This window comes from Pristiophorus japonicus, chromosome 17, assembly GCF_044704955.1.
Source record: "Pristiophorus japonicus isolate sPriJap1 chromosome 17, sPriJap1.hap1, whole genome shotgun sequence".
Classification (NCBI taxonomy): Eukaryota; Metazoa; Chordata; class Chondrichthyes; family Pristiophoridae; genus Pristiophorus; species Pristiophorus japonicus.
In genome coordinates, this window is record NC_091993.1 from 62,162,314 (window position 1) to 62,189,377 (window position 27,064).

General features: G+C 35.3%; 1 protein-coding gene across 3 annotated transcripts in view; it reads right to left on the reverse strand.

Annotated features, from left to right (window-relative positions):
• Window positions 1–27,064, reverse strand: part of dram2b (DNA-damage regulated autophagy modulator 2b) — a 252,349-nt gene that overhangs the window by 47,486 nt on the left and 177,799 nt on the right. For all 3 annotated transcript variants that reach the window (XM_070858758.1, XM_070858757.1, XM_070858759.1), the window contains one exon: window positions 6,961–7,103. In XM_070858758.1, coding sequence (XP_070714859.1) covers window positions 6,961–7,103 — 143 coding nt within the window. The remainder of the gene's footprint in view (window positions 1–6,960; window positions 7,104–27,064) is intronic.

The following is a 27,064-nucleotide window of genomic DNA, read 5'->3' on the forward strand; positions in this document are numbered from 1 at the left end:
CTGGTCGGGGAGACTAGAACTAGGGGGCACAGCCTCAAAATACGGGGGAGGCAATTTAAAACCGAGTTGAGAAGGAATTTCTTCTCCCAGAGGGTTGTGAATCTGTGGAATTCTCTGCCCAGGGAAGCAGTTGAGGCTAGCTCATTGAATGTATTCAAATCACAGATAAATAAATTTTTAACCAACAAGGAAATTGGGGAGCGGGCGGGTAACTGGAGCTGAGTCCATGGCCAGATCAGCCATGATCTTGTTGAGTGGCAGAGCAGGCTCGAGGGGCTAGATGGCCTACTCCTGTTCCTAATTCTTATGTCTTATGAATGAAGCTGGGCAGGTGGAAGAGGGATCAGTTTGGTGATAATGATCATAATTCAGTTAGATTTAGGGTAGTTATGGAAAAGGACAAAGATAGACTGGAAATAAAAGTTCTCAATTGGGGAATAGCTAAATTTTACTAAGCTGAAATGTGATTTAGCCAAAGTGGGTTGGAAACAGCTACTTGAAGGTAAATCAGTGTCAGTGCAGTGGGAGGCATTCAAGGAGGAGATAGTGAGGGTTCCCTTAAAGAAAAAAGGTGGGACTAGAGCTCCCTGGATGTCAAGGGGCATATAGGGTAGGATAAAGAAAAAAAAGGGAGGCATATGACAGATACCGAGAACTCGATACTGCAGAGACTCCAGAGGAGTATAAGAAATGCAGGGGTGAAATTTAAAAAAATATCAGGAAAGCAAAGAGAGAGCATGAAAGAACATTGGCAAGTAAAATCAGGGAAAACCCACAGATGTTTTATAAATACATTAAGAGCAAGAGGATAACTAAAGAAAGGTTGGGGCCTATTTGAGACCATGGGGGTAATCTGTGTGTGGAGGCGGAAGATGTGGGTATGGTTCTTAATGAATACTTTGTGACTGTTTTCACAAGAGAGAAGGGCGATGCAGACATTGCAATCAGGGAGGAGGAGGTGTGAAATATTCGATGAAATAAACAGTGAGAGAGGAAGTATTAAGGGGTTTAGCATCTTTGAAAGTGGATAAATCCCCAGGTCAGGATGAAATGTATCCCACGCTGTTAAGAGAAGCAAGAGAGGAAATAGCAGAGGTTCTGACCATCATTTTCCAATCCTCTCTGGCTATAGGTGTGGTGCTGTAGGGCTGCTAATGTTGTACCGTTGTTTAAAAAGGGAGAAAGAGATAGACCAAGTAATTACAGGCCAGTCGCCTAACCTTGGTGGTGGGAAAATTATTGGAAAAAATTCACAGATCCCTGAAGATAGCAGGTCAGGTAGATAACGTGATTAAGAAGACATACGTAATACTTGCCTTTATTAGCCGAGGCATAGAAATCAAGAGCAGGGAGGTTATGCTTGAACTGTATTAAACACAGCTAGAGTACTGCGTGCAGTTCTGGTCACCACATTACAGGAAAGATGTGATTGCACTAGAGAGGGTACAGAGGAGATTTACGAGGATGTTGCCTGGACTGGAGAATCTTAGCTATGAGGAAAGATTGGATAGGCTGGAGTTGTTTTCTTTGGAACAGAGGAGGCTGAGGGGAGACCTTATTGAGGTGTATAAAATTATGAGGGGCCAAGATAGAGTGGATAGGAAGGACCTATTCCTCTTAGCAGAGGGGTCAATAATCAGGGGCATAAATTTAAAGCAAGTGGTCGGAGGTTTAGAGGGGATTTGAGAAGAAATGTTTTCCACCCAGAGGGTGGTGGGGGTGGGGGTCTGGAACTCACTGCCTGAAAGGGTGGTAGAGGCAGAAACCCTCACCACATTTAAAAAGTACTTGGATGTGCACTTGAAGTGCCGTAACCTACAAGGCTACGGACCTAGAGCTGGAAAGTGGGATTAGGCTTGGTAGTACTTTGTCAGCCGGCGCGGGCACGGTGGACTGAAATGGACTTCTTCCGTGCTGTAAATTTCTAAGATTCTATGAGGTATGGCCATAATGTCATCATCAGCAATGCTTTCAACTTCTCCGCTGTTCTGCCCACCTGACCAGTACATTGATATATTCCTGCAATCCACAGCTTTCTTCTTCATTATCAACCACACAGCCGATTTTAGTGTCATCTGCAAACTTCTTAATCATACCCCAACATTCAAGTCCAAGTAATTGATTATATACCACAAAAAGCAAGGGACCCAGCACTGAGCCCTGCAGACCCCATTGCAAACAGCCTTCCAGTCACAAAAACACCAATCAACCATTGGCTTCCTGCCTCTGAGCCAATTTTGGATCCAACTTGCCATTTTGCCCTGGATCCCATGGGCTTTTACTTTCGTGACCAGTCTGCCATGTGGGACCTTATCAAAAGCTTTGCTAAAATCCATATACTACATCATACGCACGACCCTCCTGGTTACCTCCTCGAAAAATGTAATCAAGTTCATCAGACACGATTTTTACTTAACAAATCCATGCTGACTGTCCTTGATTAATCCATGTCTTTCCAAATCCCCCCAGGATTTTTTCCTATAATTTTCCCACCATTGAGGTTAGGCTGACTGGCTTGTAATTACTCGGTCTATCCCTTTCTCCCTTTTTTAAAAAAGGTACAACATGAGCAGTCCTCCAGTCCTCTGGCAGCACACCTGTGGCCAGAGATGATTGGAAAATGATGGTCAGAGCCTCTGCTATTCCCTCTTTTGCTTCTCTTAACAGCCTGGGATACATTAAATCTGGACCTGGGGATTTATCCACTTTAAAGATGCTAAGCCCCTTAATACCTCCTCTCTCACTATGTTTATCTCGTCTAATATTTCACAATCCTCCTCCCTCATTGCAAAGTCTGCATCGCCACTTTCTTTTTGAAAACCGATGCAAAGTATTCATTAAGAACCATACCCATGTCTTCTGCCTCCACACACAGATTACCTTTATGGTCTTTCTCTAACTTTCCTCTTGCTCTTAATGTATTTATAAAACATCTTTGGGATTTCCCTGATTTTACTTGCCAACATTCTTTCATGCTCTCTCTTTGCTTCCCTGATATCTTTTTTAATTGCACCCCTGCACTTTTTATACTCCTCTAGAGTTTCTGCAGTATTGAGTTCTCGGCATCTGTCATAAGCGTCCCTTTTTTTCTTTATCTTACCCTGTATGTCCCTTGAGGGTTCTCTAGATTTGTTAGCCCCACCCTTTTTCTTTAAGCGAACATACTTGCTCTGTACCCTCAGGATCTCCTCCTTGAATGCCTCCCACTGCTCTGACACTGATCTACCTAATCCTTCTTCTCACATCCCATTTCCCCTTCATCCCCAATCTCTGCGAACTTAAATGGTGCTAATGGTGTATGCATGGATATCTTGCTTTCCCCCCCTCCCCTCACCACAACCTGGCCCTTGTGCCTTTCTGCTTTCAGATACCTGAGAATTGCCAGCAGCACAGCCTGTCCGTCAACATGAACACGCTGATGGAGGTGAAGAAGAGGAGACACCGCACTGTATCTGACTCTCGCAGACACCCGCTGAGAGATGTGGCACTGTGCGGATGTTGGAGGGTAGTATAGAGGCGGGGTCTGCATGTGCTGACTCACTGGGCACGAGTGGGCTGCAGCCAGGCCAACATCTGGCTGGTTTCATGTGAACCATTACTGACATACATCAACAAAAGAAAGAATTGCATTAATATAGCACCTTTCATCACCACCGGATGTCCCAAAGTGCTTTGCAGCCTTTACAACCAATGAAATACTTTTTGAAGTGTAGCCACTGTTGTAATGCAGGAAGATACGGCACATACTGAACAACTTTTACTGACAGGATCCATTAACAATTGTCCGATGCAGTGAGTCAGCAACTGCCTTATCTTCTGGACAACCTGGGACACAGCACGACACCTGCCCTGCAAGTATTTGATGGGACAGTGCAGAGGGAGTTTTACTCTGTATCTAACCCCGTGCTGTACCTGCCCTGGGAGTGTTGGATGGGGCAGTGTAGAGGGAGCTTTACTCTATATCTAACCCATGCTGTACCTGCTCTGGGAGTGTTTGATGGGACAGTGCAGAGGGAGCTTTACTCTGTATCTAACCCCGTGCTGTACCTGCCCTGGGAGTGTTTGATGGGACAGTGCAGAGGGAGCTTTACTCTGTATCTAACCCCGTGCTGTACCTGCTCTGGGAGTGTTTGATGGGACAGTGTAGAGGGAGCTTTACTCTGTATCTAACCCCATGCTGTACCTGACCTGTGTGTGTTTGATGAGACAGTGTAGAGGGAGCTTTACTCTGTATCTAACCCCCTGTACCTTTTATGGGAGTACTGATCTTGATACTGTGTGTATGAAATTGAAAAGAAAACATAACATGCCGGAAATAGTCAGCAGATCAGGCATCATCTGTGGAGAGAGAAACAGAGTTAACGTTTCAGGTTGATGACCCTTCGTCAGAACTTTCAAGTGTTAGTTTGTAATTATGATTTTAAGCAAGTACCTCTGGACATCTCCCACTCTGACTTCTCTATCTTCGGCCTCTTATCCTTATAGGCGGTCCCTCGAACGAGGATGACTTGCTTCCACAAGAGTTCACAGATATTTCAATGAAGGACCCGATGTTCCAGTCCTGAACTCCAGGAATGGAAGATGTCTGTGCGTGGATTTTTTTAACGTGTGGTGACCATTGCACATCAGCCACCACATGGGCTTGACAGAGCTAGGTCTTTATCCAGCGGCAAGGGTTAACCAAAACGACAGGAGACCTGCTCTGCTGCACAGACCTAGTGCACACACATATCGCAGTGTGGGCTGGCCCATGCTGCCCCTGGGCCCTCGGCTCTTCTGGGTCCCGTGCCCTCATTCGCCGCACCTTCGCCCATGATGTTCCAGGGCCTGGCGCTCCAGCTCTATTTATAGTCCTGACCTGTAGTGTTCTTATACTGTTCCAATGAAGCTCAATGCATGCTCGTAGAACAGCATCTCATCTTTCGATTAGGCACTTTACAGGCTTCCGGACTCAACATTGAGTTCAACAATTTCAAAACATAACCTCTATCCCCATTTTTTCAGACAGCAGCTGTGATTCTGCTATTCCTCCTTACAGCTCCTCTAGTCCCATCTTTTGTTTCTTTATTTGTCCCATTATCTTTTGCCCTGCAGCATCATCCCCTTTGTCATTTAATCTCTCCTGCCTTCCACCCTATCCATTTTGTTTTTTCCTCCCCTCCAACTTTCCCTGCCCCTGCACTTGCTTAAAATCTCTTACATTTCCAACACTTGACAGTTCTGACAAAAGGTCACTGACCTGAAACGTTAACTCGGATTCTCTTTCCACAGATGTTGTCTGACCTGCTGAGTATTCCCAGCAATTTATGTTGTTATTTCCGATTTCCAGGATCCGCAGTACAGTATTTTGCTTTTGTGTGAGATTGGCAGTGCTTTATTCCCTCACCCTCAAAGCCTCCCTGATAAAGTGCAGCATCCCCACTGACAACTTGAAGTCCCTGGCTAAAGAATGCCCTAATTTGGAGGAAGTGCATCCGGGAGGGCGCTGAGCACCTCAAGTCTCATCGCCGAGAGCATGCAGAAATCAAGCGTAGGCAACAGAAAGAGCATGCGGTAAACCAGTCCCACCCACCCTTTCCCTCAACGACTATCTGTCCCACCTGTGACATAGAAACATAGAAAATAGGTGCAGGAGTAGGCCATTCAGCCCTTCGAGCCTGCACCGCCATTCACTATGATCACGGTTGATCATTCACCTCAGTACCCCTTTCCTGCTTTCTCTCCATACCCTCCTTGATCCCTTTAGTCATATCTAACTCTCTCTTGAATATATCTAATGAACTGGCATCAACAACTCTCTGCGGTAGAGAATTCCACAAGTTAACAACTCTCTGAGTGAAGAAGTTTCTCCTCATCTCAGTCCTAAATGGCTTACCCCTTATCCTTAGACTGTGACCCTTGGTTCTGAACTTCCCCAACATCGGGAACATTCTTCCTGCATCTAACCTTCCAATCCTGTTAGAATTTTATATGTTTCTATGAGATCCCCTCTCATTCTTCTAAACTCCAGTGAATACAGGCCCAGTCGATCCAGTCTCTCCTCATATGTCAGGGACAGGGACTGTGGCTCTCATATTGGACTGTTCAGCCATCTAAAGACTCATTTTTAGAGTGGAAGCAAGTCTTCCTCTTTATCAAAACGTATAAGATTATGAGGGGGCTTGATAAGGTGGATGCAGAGAGGATGTTTCTACTGATAGGAGAGACTAGAACTAGAGGGCATGATCTTAGAATAAGGGGCCGCCCATTTAAAACAGATATGAGGAGAAATTTCTTCTCTCAGAGGGTTGTAAATCTGTGGAATTCGCTGCCTCAGAGAGCTGTGAAGCTGGGACATTGAATAAATTTAAGACAGAAATAGACAGTTTCTTAAATGATAAGGGGATAAGGGGTTATGGGGAACGGGTGGGGAAGTGGAGCTGAGTCCATGATCAGATCAGCCATGATCTCATTGAATGGCGGAGCAGGCTCGAGGGGCCGTATGGCCTACTCCTGCTCCTACTTCCTATGTTCTTATGTTCCTCGATTCCGAGGGACTGCCTATGATGATGATGATTCCCTCACTGCAGTGTCCAGCAGAAGCCACTGAATGGCGATGAAGAGCAGGAAGCCTGGGCCATTCGGTAAGCTTTGCTCACTGAGATGGTCCAACTCAGCATAGACCAGCAATTGGCATCTACGATTGAAGTGTGTTTGTCCGGCCCAGTACTGGGGAGCCAGAGAAATTCTTTTTAAAAGTGCTGATAAAATTGTAATAATGAGCAAGTAATGATGCTGCTCCCACCCATGAGGTAGACCTCGATAAGGCACCTGTGCCTTCTCTAGTTCTCTCTGTAACTCCATTATAAAGGGTTTCCATGGTTGCCACTGAGTGTCGATGGCCAAATTAAGCAATCGCCCCACTCCTCCTTCCTCTGTATCATCGCTACACACAGAAACTCCATGCAGACTGACCATTACCTGGAAGTTTGCCACGATGCAGAGTCCTAGGCAGCTGAGCAGGCCCAGCACCAGGCCAGTCCGATTCAGTCTGAAGATGGTGCGGTCATCCTCCTGGTTCAGTGCCTCCACCTGTTTGTACCGTACGTACATCGTCGCCACACCTGCGGTGGAGAGAGACCAGTAAAGGTCAGGGGGTGAACACAGTGCAGTACAGTATAGTACAGTGCAGTGGTTATGTTGCTGGACGAGCAATCCAGGTGCCTGGGCCAATCCAGATGGTGAGCTCATGGCAGCTTTAAATATCTGGCAGTAAAAAGCTGCTCTCAGTAAAAGTGAGTATGCAGCTGTCAGATTATCATAAAAATCCAACTGGTTCACTGATGTTGCAGGTTCGAGTGCCACTCCAGGGACTTGAGCACATTATCCAGACTGACACTCCAATGCAGTGCTGAGGGAGTGCCGCACTGTCGGAGGTGCCGTCTTTCGGATGAGACATTAAACTGAGGCCCCGTCTGCTCTTTCAGGCGGATGTAGAAGATCCCATGGCACTATTTTGAAGAAGAGCAGGGGAATTATGCTCAGTGTCCTGGCCAATATTTATCCCTCAATCAACATCACAAAAACAGATTATCTGGTCATTATCACATTGCTGTTTTTGGGAGCTTGCTTTGCGCAAATTGGCTGCCACATTTCCCACATTACAACAGGGACTACACTCCAAAAGTACTTCATTGGCTGTAAAGTGCTTTGAGACGGTCATGAAAGGTGCTATATAAATGCAATTCTTTCTTGTTAATGCTCTTCAGAGAAGGAACCCTGCCATCCTTACCCAGTCTAGCCTGTCCCACACTGCGAGTGCCTCTGAGCTGCCCCCTGAAGTGCCCAACAATCCACTCAGTTCTATTAAAACAACTAATTGAAGGAGAAGCCCTTTAGGGTAGTAGTTGTGATTAAACCACAGCCCCCGAACAAAAATAACATAGCAAGGTGACAGCTCCATCTTCAGCTTACAAATATGAAATATTTTACAATATGATGCACAATGAACCTGCATCGAGCACATGTGGATGGCGGGAGGAAAGGACGAAGCTTGATTGTGATGCTCCCGTGGGCGAATTGCCAGCCAACACTCAATGTCAAGGTTCACCCATGGACAAAATACACTTTGGCAAACTGATGGAGGGTGCCCATGAAACTGTACCCCAGCAAGGTGCTACCTTCGGGAAAGGAGGGAGAACATTTGTTTCAAATGACAGTAATATTGGGTCTCATTGTGAGAGGGTGTTAATTATATTCCAACCAGTGACCCCGGCGATGAGCCTGTGCGACACTCAGTCCTGATTCAAACACAGATTTCAGATGTGAACGACCAGGGTGCACCTGCAACAGCTGCTCCCAGGTTTAAAGGCAGATGTGGAGTTTCATCTTTGGCGTTTTACATACCGAGGAGTGCAGGGAAATATATATCTCACTGTACTATGTCTCAATTGTACTGTGGAATATATATCACATTCTGAACTGTGGAATATATATCTCACTATACTGTGGAATATATATCTCATTCTGTATTGTGGAAGATATATCTCACTGTACTGTGGAATATATATCTCATTCTGCATTGTGGAAGATATATCTCACTGTACTGTGAAATATATATCTCATTTTGCATTGTGGAATATATATCTCATTCTGTATTGTGGAATATATATCTCACTGTATTGTGGAATATATATCTCACTATATTGTGGAATATATATCTTATTCCGTACTGTGGAATATATATCTCACTGGATTTTGGAATATATACATCTCATTCTGTATTGTGGAATATATATATCATTCTGTACTGTGGAATATATATATCATTCTGAATTGTGGAATATATATCTCATTCTGCCTTGTGGAATATATATCTCATTCTGTACTGTGGAATATATATCTCATTCTGTACTGTGGAATATATATCTCACTGGATTTTGGAATATATTTATATCTCATTCTATATTGTGGAATATATATCTCATTCTGCACTGTGGAATATATATCTCACTGTACTGTGGAATATATGTGTCATTCTGTAGTGTGGAATATATATCTCATTCTGTATTGTGGAATGTATATCTCATTCTGTACTGTGGAATATATATCTCATTCTTTATTGTGGAATATATATCTCATTCTGTACTGTGGAATATATATCTCACTGTACTGTGGCATATATATGTCATTCCATATTGTGGAATATATATTTCATTCTGTATTGTGGAATATATATCTCATTCTGTACTGTGGAATATATATATCATTCTGTATTGTGGAATATATATCTCATTCTGTACTGTGGAATATATATCTCACTGTACTGTGGAATATATATCTCATTCGGCATTGTGGAATATATATCGCATTCTGCATTGTGGAATATATATCTCACTGTACAGTGGAATATATATCTTATTGTACTGTGGAATATATATCTCAATGTACTGTGGAATATATATTTCATTCTGTATTGTGGAATATATATCTCATTCTGCATTGTTGAATATATATCTCACTCTATTGTGCAAGATATATCTCACTGTACTGTGGAATACATATATCACTGAATTGTGGAATATATATCTCATTCTGATTTGTGGAATATATATCTCATTCTGTATTGTGGAACAGAAATCTCATTCTGTACTGTGCAATATATATCTCTTTCTGTATTGTGGAATACATATCTCATTCTGTACTGTGGAATATATATCACATTCTGTATTATGGAATATATCTCTCATTCTGCACTGTGCAATATATAATCACACACTGTATTGTGCAATATATATCTCATTCTTTATTGTGGAATATATATCTCATTCTGTACTGTGGAATATATATCTCACTGTACTGTGGAATATATATCTCATTCTGCATTGTGGAATATATATCTCATTCTGCATTGTGGAATATATATCTCATTCTGTATTGTGGAATGTATATCTCATTCTTTATTGTGGAATATAAATCTCATTCTGTACTGTGGAATATATATCTTATTGTACTGTGGAATATATATCTCATTGTACTGTGGAATATATATCTCAATAAACTGTGGAATACATATATCATTCTTAATTGTGGAATATATATATCATTCTGCATTGTGGAATATATATCTCACTATATTGTGCAATATATATCTCACTGTATTGTGCAATATATATCTCACTGTACTGTGGAATATATATATCACTAGATTTTGGAATATATATATCTCATTCTGAATTGTGGAATATATATCTCATTCTGTACTGTGGAATATATATCTCATTCTTGATTGTGGAATATATATATCTCATTCTGCACTGTGGAATATATATCTCACTGTACTGTGGAATATATATGTCATTCTCTATTGTGGAATATATATCTCATTCTGCATTGTGGAATATATATCTCATTCTGTATTGTGGAATGTATATCTCATTCTTTATTGTGGAATATAAATCTCATTCTGTACTGTGGAATATATATCTCACTGTACTGTCGAATATATATCTCATTCTGTATTGTGGAATATATATCTCATTCTGTACTGTAGAAAATATATATCATTCTGTATTGTGGAATATATATCTCACTGTACTGTGGAATAAATATCTAATTCTTTATTGTGGAATATATATCTCATTCTGTACTGTGGAATATATATCTCACTGTACTGTGGAATATAGATCTCATTCTGCATTGTGCAATATATATCTCACTGTACTGTGGAATATATATCTCAATGTACTGTGGAATATATATCTCATTCTGTATTGTGGAATATATATCTCATTCTGCATTGTGGAATATATATCTGACTATATTGTGCAATATATATCTCACTGTATTGTGCAATATATATCTCACTGAATTGTGGAATATATATCTCACTGTATTGCGAAATATATATCTCACTGTACTGTGGAATATATGTATCACTGAATTGTGGAATATATATCTCATTCTGATTTGTGGAATATATATCTCACTGTACTGTGGAATATATACCTCATTGTACTGTGGAATATATATATCATTCTGTATTGTGGAATATATATACCACAGTACTGCGGAAAATATATCTCATTCTGTATAGTGGAATATATATCTCATTCAGTACTGTGGAATATATATCTCGCTGTACTGTGGAATATATATCTCATTCTTTATTGTAGAATATATATCACAGTCTGCACTGTGGAATACATATCTCAGTGTACTGTGGAATATATATGTCATTCTGTATTGTGGAATATATATCTCATTCAGTATTGTGGATTTTATATCTCATTCTGTATTGTGGATTTTATATCTCATTCTGTATTGTGGAATATATATCTCATTCTTTACTGTGGAATATATATCTCATTCTGAACTGTGGAATATATATATCATTCTGAACTGTGGAATATATATCGCACTGTACTGTGGAATATATATATCATTCTGTATTGTGGAATATGTATCTCACTGTACTTTGGAATATATATCTCATTCTGTATTGTGGAAAAAATATCTCAATCTGTACTGTGGAATACATATCTCGCTGTACTGTGGAATATATATATCACTGAATTGTGGAATATATATATCATTCTGATTTGTGGAATATATATCTCATTCTGTATTGTGGAATATATATCTCATTCTGAACTGTGGAATATATATCTGATTCTGCATTGTGGAATATATATCTCATTCTGTATTGTGGAATGTATATCTCATTCTGTACCATGGAATATATATCACATTCTTTATTGTGGAATATATATCTCATTCTGTACTGTGGAATATATATCTCGCTGTACTGTGGAATATATATGTCATTCCGTATTGTGGAATATATATCTCATTTTGTATTGTGGAATATATATCTCATTCTGTACTGTCGAATATATATCTCACTGTACTGTGGAATATATATCTCATTCTGTATTGTGGAATATATATCTCATTCTGTACTGTGGAATATATATATCATTCTGTATTGTGGAATATATATTTCACTGTACTGTGGAATATATATCTCATTCTGTAATGTGGAATATATATCTCATTCTGTATTGTGGAATATATATCTCATTCTGGACTGTGGAATATATATATTCTTCTGTACTGTGGAATATATATCTCACTGTACTGTGGAATATATATCTCATTCGGCATTGTGGAATATATATCTCATTCTGCATTGTGGAATATATATCTCACTATATTGTGCAATATATATCTCACTGTATTGTGCAAGATATATCTCACTGTACTGTGAAATATATATATCACTGAATTGTGGAATATATATCTCATTCTGATTTGTGGAATATATATCTCATTCTGTATTGTGGAATATATATCTCACTGTACTGTGGAATATATATCTCATGCTGCATTGTGGAATATATATCTCATTCTGCATTGTGGAATATATATCTCACTGTATTGTGGAATATATATCTTATTGTACTGTGGAATATATATCTCAATAAACTGTGGACTATATATCTCATTCTTAATTGTGGAATAATATCTCACTGTATCGTGCAATATATATCTCACTGTATTGTGCAATATATATCTCACTGTACTGTGGAATATATATATCACTGAATTGTGGAATATATATCTCATTCTGAATTTGTGGAATATATATCTCATTCTGCACTGTGGTATATATATCTCACTGTACTGTGGAATATATATGTCATTCTGTATTGTGGAAAAAATATCTCATTCTGCACTGTGGAACATATACTTCATTCTGTATTGTGGAATGTATATCTCATTCTTTATTGTGGAATATATATCTCATTCTGCACTGTGGAATATATATCTCACTACTGTGGAATATATATGTCATTCTGTATTGTGGAATATATATCTCATTCTGCATTGTGGAATATATATCTCATTTTGCATTGTGGAATATATATCTCATTCTGTATTGTGGAATATATATCTCACTGTATTGTGGAATATATATCTCATTCTGTACTGTGGAATATATATCTCATTCTGGACTGTGGAATATATATCTCACTGGATATTGGAATATATATATCTCATTCTGTCTTGTGGAACATATATCTCATTCTGTACTGTGGAATATATATCTCACTGGATTTTGGAATATATACATCTCATTCTGTATTGTGGAATATATATATATCATTCTGTACTGTGGAATATATATATCATTTTGAATTGTGGAATATATATCTCATTCTGCATTGTGGAATATATGTCTCATTATGTACTGTGGAATATATATCTCATTCTATACTGTGGAATATATATCTCACTGGATTTTGGAATATATATATATCTCATTCTGTACTGTGGAATATATATCTCATTCTATATTGTGGAATATATATCTCATTCTGCACTGTGGAATATATATCTCACTGTACTGTGGAATATATGTGTCATTCTGTATTGTGGAATATATATCTCATTCTGCACTGTGGAATATATATCTCATTCTGTATTGTGGAATGTAAATCTCATTCTGTACTGTGGAATATATATCTCATTCTTTATTGTGGAATATATATCTCACTCTGTACTGTGGAATATATATCTCACTGTACTGTGGCATATATATGTCATTCCGTATTGTGGAATATATATCTCATTCTGTACTGTGGAATATATATCTCACTGTACTGTGGAATATATATCTCATTCTGTATTGTGGAATATATATCTCATTCTGTACTGTGGAATATATATCTCATTCTGTACTGTGGAATATATATATCATTCTGTACTGTGGAATATATATCTCATTCTGTACTGTGAAATATATATCTCACTCTACTGTGGAATATATATCTCATTCGGCATTGTGGAATATATATCGCATTCTGCATTGTGGAATATATATCTCACTGTACAGTGGAATATATATCTTATTGTACTGTGGAATATATATCTCAATGTACTGTGGAACATATATTTCATTCTGTATTGTGGAATATATATCTCATTCTGCATTGTTGAATATATATCTCACTATATTGTGCAATATATATCTCACTGTATTGTGCAAGATATATCTCACTGTACTGTGGAATATATATATCACTGAATTGTGGAATATATATCTCATTCTGATTTGTGGAATATATATCTCATTCTGTATTGTGGAATAGAAATCTCATTCTGTACTGTGGAATATATATCTCTTTCTGTATTGTGGAATACATATCTCATTCTGTACTGTGGAATATATATCTCAATGTACTGTGGAATATATATCTCATTCTGTATTGTGGAATATATATCTCATTCTGAATTGTGGAATATATATCTGACTATATTGTGCAATATATATCTCACTGTATTGTGCAATATATATCTCACTGTACTGTGGAATATATATATCACTGAATTGTGGAATATATATCTCACTGTATTGCGAAATATATATCTCACTGTACTGTGGAATATATATCTCATTCTGATTTGTGGAATATATATCTCATTCTGATTTGTGGAATATATATCTCACTGTACTGTGGAATATATATCTCATTGTACTGTGGAATATATATATCATTCTGTATTGTGGAATATATATCTCATTATGTACTGTGGAATATATATATCATTCTGTATTGTGGAATATATATACCAATGTACTGCGGAAAATATATCTCATTCTGTATAGTGGAATATATATCTCATTCTGTACTGTGGAATATATATCTCGCTGTACTGTGGAATATATATCTCATTCTTTATTGTAGAATATATATCTCAGTCTGTACTGTGGAATATATATCTCAGTGTACTGTGGAATATATATGTCATTCTGTATTGTGGAATATATATCTCATTCTGTATTGTGGATTTTATATCTCATTCTGTATTGTGCAATATATATCTCATTCTTTACTGTGGAATATATATCTCATTCTTTACTGTGGAATATATATCTCATTATGAACTGTGGAATATAGATATCATTCTGAACTGTGGAATATATATCCCACTGTACTGTGGAATATATACATCATTCTGTATTGTGGAATATTTATCTCACTGTACGTTGGAATATATATCTCATTCTGTATTGTGGAAAAAATATCTCATTCTGTACTGTGGAATATATATCTCGCTGTACTGTGGAATATATATCTCATTCTGCATTGTGGAATATATATCTCATTCTGTACTGTGGAATATATATCTCATTCTGCATTGTGGAATATATATTTCATTCTGTATTGTGGAATGTATATCTCATTCTGTACTCTGGAATATATATCTCATTCTTTATTGTGGAATATATATCTCACTGTACTGTGGAATATATATGTCATTCCGTATTGTGGAATATAGATCTCATTCTGTATTGTGGAATATATATCTCATTCTGTACTGGGGAATATATATCTCACTGTACTGTGGAATATATATCTCATTCTGTATTGTGGAATATATATCTCATTCTGTACTGTGGAATATATATATCATTCTGTATTGTGGAATATATATCTCACTGTACTGTGGAATATATATCTCATTCTTTATTGTGGAATATATATCTCATTCTGTACTGTGGAATATATATCTCACTGTACTGTGGAATATACATCTTACTGTACTGTGGAATATATATATCACTGAATTGTGGAATATATATCTCATTCTGATTTGAGGAATATATATCTCATTCTGTATTGTGGAATATATATCTCATTCTGTATTGTGGAATATATATCTAATTCTGTACTGTGAAATATATATCTCATTCTGTATTATGGAATATATCTCTCATTCTGCACTGTGGAATATATAATCACATGCTGTATTGTGGAATATATATCTCATTCTTTATTGTGGAATATATATCTCACTGTACTGTGGAATATATATCATTCTGTATTGTGGAATATATATCTCATTCTGTACTGTGGAATATATATCTCACTGTACTGTGGAAAATATTTCTCATTCTGTATTGTGGAATATATATCTCATTCTGTATTGTACAATATATATCTCATTCTCTACTGTGGAATATATATCTCATTCTGTACTGTGGAATATATATCTCATTCTGCACTGTGGAATATATATCTCATTCCGTATTGTGGAATACAAATCTCATTCTGTACTGTGGAATATATATCACATTCTGTATTATGGAATAAATCTCTCATTTGCACTGTGGAATATATATCACATACTGTATTGTGGAATATATATCTCATTCTGCACTGTGTAATATATATCACATTCTGTATTGTGCAATATATATCTCATTGTGTATTGTGGAATATATATCTCATTGTGTATTGTGGAATATATATCTCACTGTACTGTGGAATATATATCTCACTGTACTGTGGAAAATATGTCTCATTCTGTATTGTGTAATATATATCTCATTGTGTATTGTGGAATATATATCTCACTGTACTGTGGAAAATATTTCTCATTCTGTATTGTGGAAGATATATCTCATTCTGTATTGTGGAATATATATCTCATTCTGCATTGTGGAATATATATCTCATTCTGTATTGTGGAATATATCATTCATTCTGTACTGTGGAATATATATCTCATTCTGTATTTAGAATATATATCTCACTGTACTGTGGAATATATATATCATTCTGTATGGTGGAATATATATCTCATTGTGTACTGTGGAATATATATCTCACTGTACTGTGGAAAATATTTCTCATTCTGTATTGTGGAATATATATCTCATTCTGTAATTTGGAATATATATCTCACAGTACTGTGGAATATATATATCATTCTGTAATAGTGGAATATATATCTCATTCTGTATAGCAGAATATATATCTCATTCTGTACTGTGGAATATATATCTCACTGGACGGTGGAAAATATTTCTCATTCTGTACTGTGGAATATATAATCTCACTGTACTTTGGAATATATATCTCATTCTGTATTGTGGAATATATATCTCACTGTACTGTGGAATATATATCTCATTCTGTACTGTGGAATATATTTCTCATTCTGTATTGTACAATATATATCTCATTCTGTACTGTGGAAAATATATCTCATTCTGTACTGTGGAATATATATCTCACTCTTTATTGTGGAATATATCTCTCACTGTACTGTGGAATATATATCTCATTGTATTGTGGAATATATATCTCATTCTGTGCTGTGGAATATATATCTCACTGTACTGTGGAATATATATCTCACTGTACTGTGCAATGTATATCTCACTGTATTGTGGAATACATATCTCATTCTGTATTGTGGAATTATGTATCTCACTGTACTGCGGAATATATATCTCACTGTACTGTGGAATATATATATCACTCTGTATTGTGGAATATATATCTCACTGTACTGTGGAATATATATCTCATTGTATTGTGGAATATATATCTCACTGTACTGTGGAATATATATCTCATTCTGTACTGCGGAATATATATCTCATTCTGTTATGTGGAATATATATCATATTCTGTATTATAGAATATATCTCCCATTTTGCACTGTGGAATATATATCACATACTGTACTGTGAAATATATATCTCAATCTGTACTGAAGAATATATATCACATTCTGTCGTGTGGAATATATATCACATTCTGTCGTGTGGAATATATCATTCATTCTGTACTGTGGAATATATATCTCATTCTGTATTTAGAATATATATCTCACTGTACTGTGGAATATATATATCATTCTGTATAGTGAATTATATTTCTCATTGTGTACTGTGGAATATATAACTCACTGTACTGTGGAAAATATTTCTCATTCTGTATTGTGGAATATATATCTCACTCTGTAATGTGGAATATATATCTCATTCTGTAATGTGGAATATATATCTCACAATACTGCGGAATATTTATATCATTCTGTATAGTGGAATATATATCTTATTCTGTATAGCGGAATATATATCTCATTCTGTACTGTGGAATATATATCTCACTGTACTGTGGAAAATATTTGTCATTCTGTACTGTGGAATATATAATCTCAATGTACTGTGGAATATATATATCATTCTGTATTGTGGAATATATATCTCATTCTGTACTGTGGAATATATATCTCATTGTACTGTGGAAAATATTTCTCATTCTGTATTGTGGAATATAGATCTCATTCTGCATTGTGGAATATATATCTCACTGTATTGTGCAATATATATCTCACTGTACAGTGGAATATATAACTCACTGTTCTGTGGAATATATATCTCATTGTACTGAGGAATATATATCTGATTCTGTATTGTGGAAAATATGTCTCATTATGTACTGTGGAATATATATATCATTCTTTATTGCGGAATACATATCTCACTGTACTGTGGAATATATATCTCATTCTGCATTGTGGATTTTATATCTCATTCTGTATTGTGGAATGTGGATAAATGTGAGGTTATCCACTTTGGTGGTAAAAACAGAGAGACAGACTATTATCTGAATGGTGACAGATTAGGAAAAGGGGAGGTGCAAAGAGACCTGGGTGTCATGGTACATCAGTCATTGAAGGTTGGCATGCAGGTGCAGCAGGCGGTTAAGAAAACAAATGGCATGTTGGCCTTCATAGCAAGGGGATTTGAGTACAGGGGCAGGGAGGTGTTGCTACAGTTGTACAGGGCATTGGTGAGGCCACACCTGGAGTATTGTGTACAGTTTTGGTCTCCTAACCTGAGGAAGGACATTCTTGCTATTGAGGGAGTGCAGCGAAGGTTCACCAGACTGATTCCCGGGATGGCGGGACTGACCTATCAAGAAAGACTGGATCAACTGGGCTTGTATTCACTGGAGTTCAGAAGAATGAGAGGGGACCTCATAGAAACATATAAAATTCTGACGGGGTTAGACAGGTTAGATGCAGGAAGAATGTTCCCAATGTTGGGGAAGTCCAGAACCAGGGGTCACAGTCTAAGGATAAGGGGTAAGCCATTTAGGACCGAGATGCGGAGGAACTTCTTCACCCAGAGAGTGGTGAACCTGTGGAATTCTCTACCACAGAAAGTTGTTGAAACCAATTCACTAAATATATTCAAAAAGGAGTTAGATGAGGTCCTTACTGCTAGGGGGATCAAGGGGTATGGCGAAAAAGCAGGAATGGGGTACTGAAGTTGAATGTTCAGCCATGAACTCATTGAATGGCGGTGCAGGCTAGAAGGGCCGAATGGCCTACTCCTGCACCTATTTTCTATGTTTCTATGTTTCTATCTCATTCTGTACTGTGGAATATATATCTCACTGTATTGTGGAATATATATCTCACTGTACTGTGGAATATATATCTAATTCTGCATTGTGGAATATAGATCTCATTCTGCATTGTGGAATATATATCTCACTGTATTGTGCAATATATATCTCATTCTGCACTGTGGAATATATATCTCACTGTACTGTGGAATATATATCTCATTGTACTGTGGAATATATGTCTCATTATGCACTGTGGAACATATATATAATTCTGTATTGTGGAATATATATCCCACTGTACTGTGGAATATATATATCATTCTGTATTGTGGAATATATATCGCACTGTACTGTGGAATGTATATCTCATTCTGTATTGTGGAATATACATCTCATTCTATACTGTGGAATATATATCTCGCTATACTGTGGAATATATACCTCACTGTATTGTGAAATATATATCTCACTGTACTGTGGAATATATATCTCATTCTGCATTGTGGAATATATATCTCATTCTGTATTGTGAAATATATATCTCACTGTACTGTGGAATATAAATCTCATTCTTTATTGTGGAATATATATCTCATTTTGTGCTCTGGAATATATGTCTCACTGTACTGTGGAATATCTATCTCATTCTGCATTGTGGAATATATATCTCATTCTGCATTGTGGAATATATATCTCATTCTGTTTTGTGGAATATATATCTCACTGTATTGTGAAATATATATCTCAGTGTACTGTGGAATATATATCTTATTCTTTATTGTGGAATATATATCTCATTTTGTACTGTGGAATATATATCTCATTCTGCATTGTGGAATATATATCTCATTCTGTATTGTGAAATATATATCTCACTGTACTGTGGAATATATATCTCATTCTTTATTGTGGAATATATATCTCATTTTGTGCTCTGGAATATATATCTCACTGTACCGTGGAATATATATCCCAATGTACTGTGGAATATATATCTCATTCTGTTTTGTGGAATATATATCTCACTATATTGTGCAATATATATCTCACTGTATTGTGCAATATATATCTCACTGTACTGTGGAATATATATCTCATTGTACTGTGGAATATATACCTCATCCTGTAAAATGGAATATATATCTCATTCTGTACTGTGGAATATATATATCATTCTGCATTGTGGAATATATATCACACTGTACTGTTTAATATATATAACATTCTGTATTGTGGAATAGAAATCTCACTCTACTGTGGAATATGTATCTCGTACTGTATTGTGGAATATATATATCATTCTGTACTGTGGAATACATATCTCACTGTACTGTGGAATATAGATCTCATTCTTTATTGTGGAATATATATCATTCTGTACTGTGGAATATATATCTCACTGTACTGTGGAATATATATCTCGCTGTTCTGTGGAATATATATCTCGCTGTACTGTGGAATATATATCTCATTCTTTATTGTGGAATATATATCTCATTTTGTACTGTGGAATATATATCTCACTGCACTGTGGAATATATATCTCATTCTGCATTGTGGAATATATATCTCATTCTGCATTGTGGAATATATATCTCAATCTGTTTTGTGGAATATATATCTCACTGTACTGTGGAATATATATCTCACTGAATTGTGAAATATATATCTCACTGTACTGTGGAATATATATCTCATTCTGCATTGTGGAATATATATCTCATTCTGTTTTGTGGAATATATATCTCACTGTATTGTGGAATATATATCTCACTGTACTGTGGAATATATATCTCACTGTACCGTGGAATGTATATATCACTGAATTGTGGAATATATATCTCATTCTGATTTGTGGAATATATATCTCACTGTATTGTGAAATATATATCTCACTGTACTGTGGAATATATATCTCATTATTCTGTGGAATATATATCTCATCCTGTAAAATGGAATAGATATCTCATTCTGTACTGTGGAATATATATCCCACTGTACAGTGGAATATATATATCATTCTGTATTGTGGAATATACATCTCACTGTACTGTGGAATATATATCTCATTCTTTATTGTGGAATATATATCTCATTCTGTACTGTGGAATATATATCTCACTGTACTGTGGAAAATATTTCTCATTCTGTATTGTGGAATATATATCTCATTCTGTACTGTGGAATATATATCTCACTGTACTGTGGAATATATATCTCATTCTTTATTGTGGAATATATATCTCATTCTGTACTGTGGAATATATATCTCACTGTACTGTGGGAAATATTTCTCATTCTGTATTGTGGAATATATGTCTCATTCTGTGCTGTGGAATATATATCTCATTCTAGACTGTGGAATATATATCTCATTCTGTATTGTGGAATATATATCTCAAACTGAACTGTGTAATATATATCTCACTGTACTGTGGAATATATATGTCATTCTGTATTGTGAAATATATATCTCATTCTGCATTGTGAATTTTACATCTCTTCTGTTTTGTGGAATATATATCTCATTCTGTACTGTGGAATATATATCTCACTGTATTGTGGAATATATATCTCAATGGACTGTGGAATATATATCTCATTCTGTATTGTGGAATATATATCTCACTGTATTGTGGAATATATATCTCAATGGACTGTGGAATATATATCTCATTCTGTATTGTGGAATATATATCTCACTATATTGTGCAATATATATCTCACTGTATTGTGCAATATTTATCTTACTGTACTGTGGAATGTATATATCACTGAATTGTGGAATATATATCTCATTCTGATTTGTGGAATATATATCTCACTGTATTGTGAAATATATATCTCACTGTATTGTGAAATATATATCTCACTGTACTGTGGAATATATATCTCATTATACTGTGGAATATATATCTCATCCTGTAAAATGGAATAGATATCTCATTCTGTACTGTGGAATATATATATCATACTGTATTGTGGAATATATATCCCACTGTACTGTGGAATATATATATCATTCTATATTGTGGAATATATATCTCACTGCACTGTGGAATATATATCTCATTCTTTATTGTGGAATATATATCTCATTCTGTACGGTGGAATATATATCTCACTGTACTGTGGAAAATATTTCTCATTCTGTATTGTGGAATATATAATCTCATTCTGTACTGTGGAATATATATCTCACTGTACTGTGGAATATATATCTCATTCTTTATTGTGGAATATATATCTCATTCTGTACTGTGGAGAATATATATCAATGTACTGTGGGAAATATTTCTCATTCTGTATTGTGGAATATATATCTCATTCTGTGCTGTGGAAAACATATCTCATTCTAGACTGTGGAATATATATCTCATTCTGTATTGTGGAATATATATCTCATTCTGTACTGTGGAATATATATCTCACTGTACTGTGGAAAATATTTCTCATTTTGTATTGTGGAATGTGTATCTCATTCTGTACTGTTTAACATATATCACATTCTGTATTGTGGAATATATCATTCATTCAGTATTGTGGAATATATATCTCATTGTTTGTTGTGGAATATATATCATACTGTACTGTGGAATATATATCTCACTGTACTGTGGAAAATATTTCTCAATCTGTATTGTGGAATATATATCTCATTCTGTATTGTGGAATATATATCTCATTCTGTATTGTGGAATATATATCTCACTGAACTGTGGAATATATATCTCATTCTGTTATGTGGAATATATATCACATTCTGTATTACGGAATATATCTCCCATTTTGCACAGTGGAATATATATCACACACTGTATTGTGAAATATATATCTCAATCTGTACTAAAGAATATATATCACATTCTGTAGTGTGGAATATATATCTCATTGTGTATTGTGGAATATATGTCTCATTGTTTGTTGTGGAATATATATCATACTGTACTGTGGAATATATGTCTCACTGTACTGTGGAAAATATTTCTCATTCTGTATTGTGGAATATATATCTCATTCTGTATTGTGGAATATATATCTCACTGTACTGTGGAATATATATCTCATTCTGTATTGTGGAATATATATCTCATTCTGCATTGTGGAATATATATCTCATTCTGTATTATGGAATATATCATTCATTCTGTACTGTGGAATATATATCTCATTCTGTAATGTGGAATATATATCTCACAGTACTGTGGAATATTTATATCATTCTGTATAGTGGAATATATATCTCATTCCGTACTGTGGAATATATATCTCACTGTACTGTGGAAAATATTTGTCATTCTGTACTGTGGAATATATAATCTCACTGTACTGTGGAATAAATATCTCACTGTACTGTGGAAAATACTTCTCATTCTGTATTGTGGAATATATATCTCATTCTGTATTGTGGAATATGTATCTCACTGTATTGTGGAATATATATCTCACTGTACTGTGGAATGTATATCTCACTCTTTATTGTGGAATATATATCTCACTGTACTGTGGAAAATATTTGTCATTCTGTACTGTGGAATGTATAATCTCACTGTACTGTGGAATATATATCTCATTCTGTATTGTGGAATATATATCTCACTGTCCTGTGGAATATATATATCATTCTGCATTGTGGAATATAAATCTCATTCTGTACTGTGGAATATATATCTCATTCTGTATTGTGGAATATATATCTCAATCTGTGCTGAAGAATATATATCTCATTCTGTATTGTGGTATATATATCTCATTCTGTACTGTGGAATATATATCTCACTGTCCTGTGGAAAGTATTTCTCATTCTTTATTGTGGAATATGTATCTCATTCTGCATTGTGGAATATATATCTCATTCTGTATTGTGGAGTATATCATTCATTCTGGACTGTGGAATATATATCTCATTCTGTATTGTGGAATATATTTCTCATTCTGTATTGTACAATATATATCTCATTCTGTACTGTGGAATATATATCTCATTCTGTACTGTGGAATATATATCTCATTCTGCAGTGTGGAATATATATCTCATTCCGTATTGTGGAATACATATCTCATTCTGCACTGTGGAATATATATCACATTCTGTATTATGGAATAAATCTCTCATTCTGCACTGTGGAATATATATCACATACTTTATTGTGGAATATATATCTCATTCTGCACTGTGGAATATATATCACATTCTGTATTGTGCAATATATATCTCACTGCACTGTGAAATATATATCTCATTCTGTATTGTGGAATATATATCTCATTCTGCATTGTGGAACACATATCTCATTCTGTATTGTGGAATATATCATTCATTCTGGACTGTGGAATATATATCTCATTCTGTATTTAGAATATATATCTCACTGTACTGTGGAATATATATCTCATTCTGTAATGTGGAATATATATCTCACAGTACTGTGGAATATATATGTCATTCTGTATAGTGGAATATATATCTTACTGTACTGTGGAAAATATTTGTCATTCTGTACTGTGGAATGTATAATCTCACTGTACTGTGGAATATATATCTCATTCTGTATTGTGGAATATATATCTCACTGTCCTGTGGAATATATATATCATTCTGCATTGTGGAATATAAATCTCATTCTGTACTGTGGAATATATATCTCATTCTGTATTGTGGAATATATATCTCAATCTGTGCTGAAGAATATATATCTCATTCTGTATTGTGGTATATATATCTCATTCTGTACTGTGGAATATATATCTCACTGTCCTGTGGAAAGTATTTCTCATTCTTTATTGTGGAATATGTATCTCATTCTGCATTGTGGAATATATATCTCATTCTGTATTGTGGAATATATCATTCATTCTGGACTGTGGAATATATATCTCATTCTGTATTTAGAATATCTATCTCACAGTACTGTGGAATATATATCTCATTCTGTAATGTGGAATATATATCTCAATCTGTGCTGAAGAATATATATCTCATTCTGTATTGTGGTATATATATCTCATTCTGTACTGTTGTATATATATCTCACTGTACTGTGGAATATAAATCTCACTGTACTGTGGAATATATATCTCATTCTGTAATGTGGAATATATATCTCAATCTGCGCTGAAGAATATATATCTCATTCTGTATTGTGGAATATATATCTGGTTCTGTACTGTGGAATATATATCACATTCTGTATTATGGAATAAATCTCTCATTCTGCACTGTGGAATATATATCACATACTTTATTGTGGAATATATATCTCATTCTACACTGTGGAATATATATCACATTCTGTATTGTGCAATATATATCTCATTGTGTATTGTGGAATATATATCTCACTGTACTGTGGAATATATATCTCACTGTACTGTGGAAAATATTTCTCATTCTGTATTGTGGAATATATATCTCATTCTGTATTGTGGAATATATATCTCACTGAATTGTGGAATATATATCTCATTCTGTTATGTGGAATATATATCACATTCTGTATTACGGAAGATATCTCCAATTTTGCACAGTGGAATATACATCACATACTGTATTGTGAAATATATATCTCAATCTCTACTAAAGAATATATATCACATTCTGTAGTGTGGAATATATATCTCATTGTGTATTGTGGAATATATGTCTCACTGTACTGTGGAATATATATATCATTCTGTATAGTGAATTATATTTCTCATTGTGTACTGTGGAATATATATCTCACTGTACTGTGGAAAATATATCTCATTCTGTAATGTGCAATATATATCTCACAGTACTGTGGAATATATATATCATTCTGTATAGTGGAATATATATCTCATTCAGGATAGCGGAATATATATCTCATTCTGTACTGTGGAATATATATCTCACTGTCCTGTGGAATATATATATCATTCTGTATTGTGGAATATATATCTCATTCTGTACTGTGGAATATATATCTCATTCTGTATTGTGGAATATATATCTCAATCTGTGCTGAAGAATATATATCTCATTCTGTATTGTGGTATATATATCTCATTCTGTACTGTGGAATAGATATCTCACTGTTCTGTGGAAAATATTTCTCATTCTTTATTGTGGAATATCTATCTCATTCTGTACTGTGGAACATATATCACATTCTGTATTGTGGAATATATCATTCATTCTGTTCTGTGGAATATATATCTCACTGTCCTGTGGAATATATATATCATTCTGTATTGTGGAATATATATCTCATTCTGTACTGTGGAATATATATCTCATTCTGTATTGTGGAATATATATCTCAATCTGTGCTGAAGAATATATATCTCATTCTGTATTGTGGTATATATATCTCATTCTGTACTGTGGAATATTTATCTCACTGTTTTGTGGAAAATATTTCTCATTCTTTATTGTGGAATATCTATCTCATTCTGCACTGTGGAATATATATCACATTCTGTATTGTGCAATATATATCTCATTCTTTATTGTGGAATATATATCTCATTCTGTACTGTGGAATATATATCTCACTGTACTGTGGGAAATATTTCTCATTCTGTATTGTGGAATATATATCTCATTCTGTGCTGTGGAAAACATATCTCATTCTAGACTGTGGAATATATATCTCATTCTGTATTGTGGAATATATATCTCATTCTGTACTGTGGAATATATATCTCACTGTACTGTGGAAAATATTTCTCATTTTGCATTGTGGAATGTGTATCTCATTCTGTACTGTTTAACATACATCACATTCTGTATTGTGGAATATATCATTCATTCTGTATTGTGGAATATATATCTCATTGTTTGTTGTGGAATATATATCATACTGTTCTGTGGAATATATATCTCACTGTACTGTGGAAAA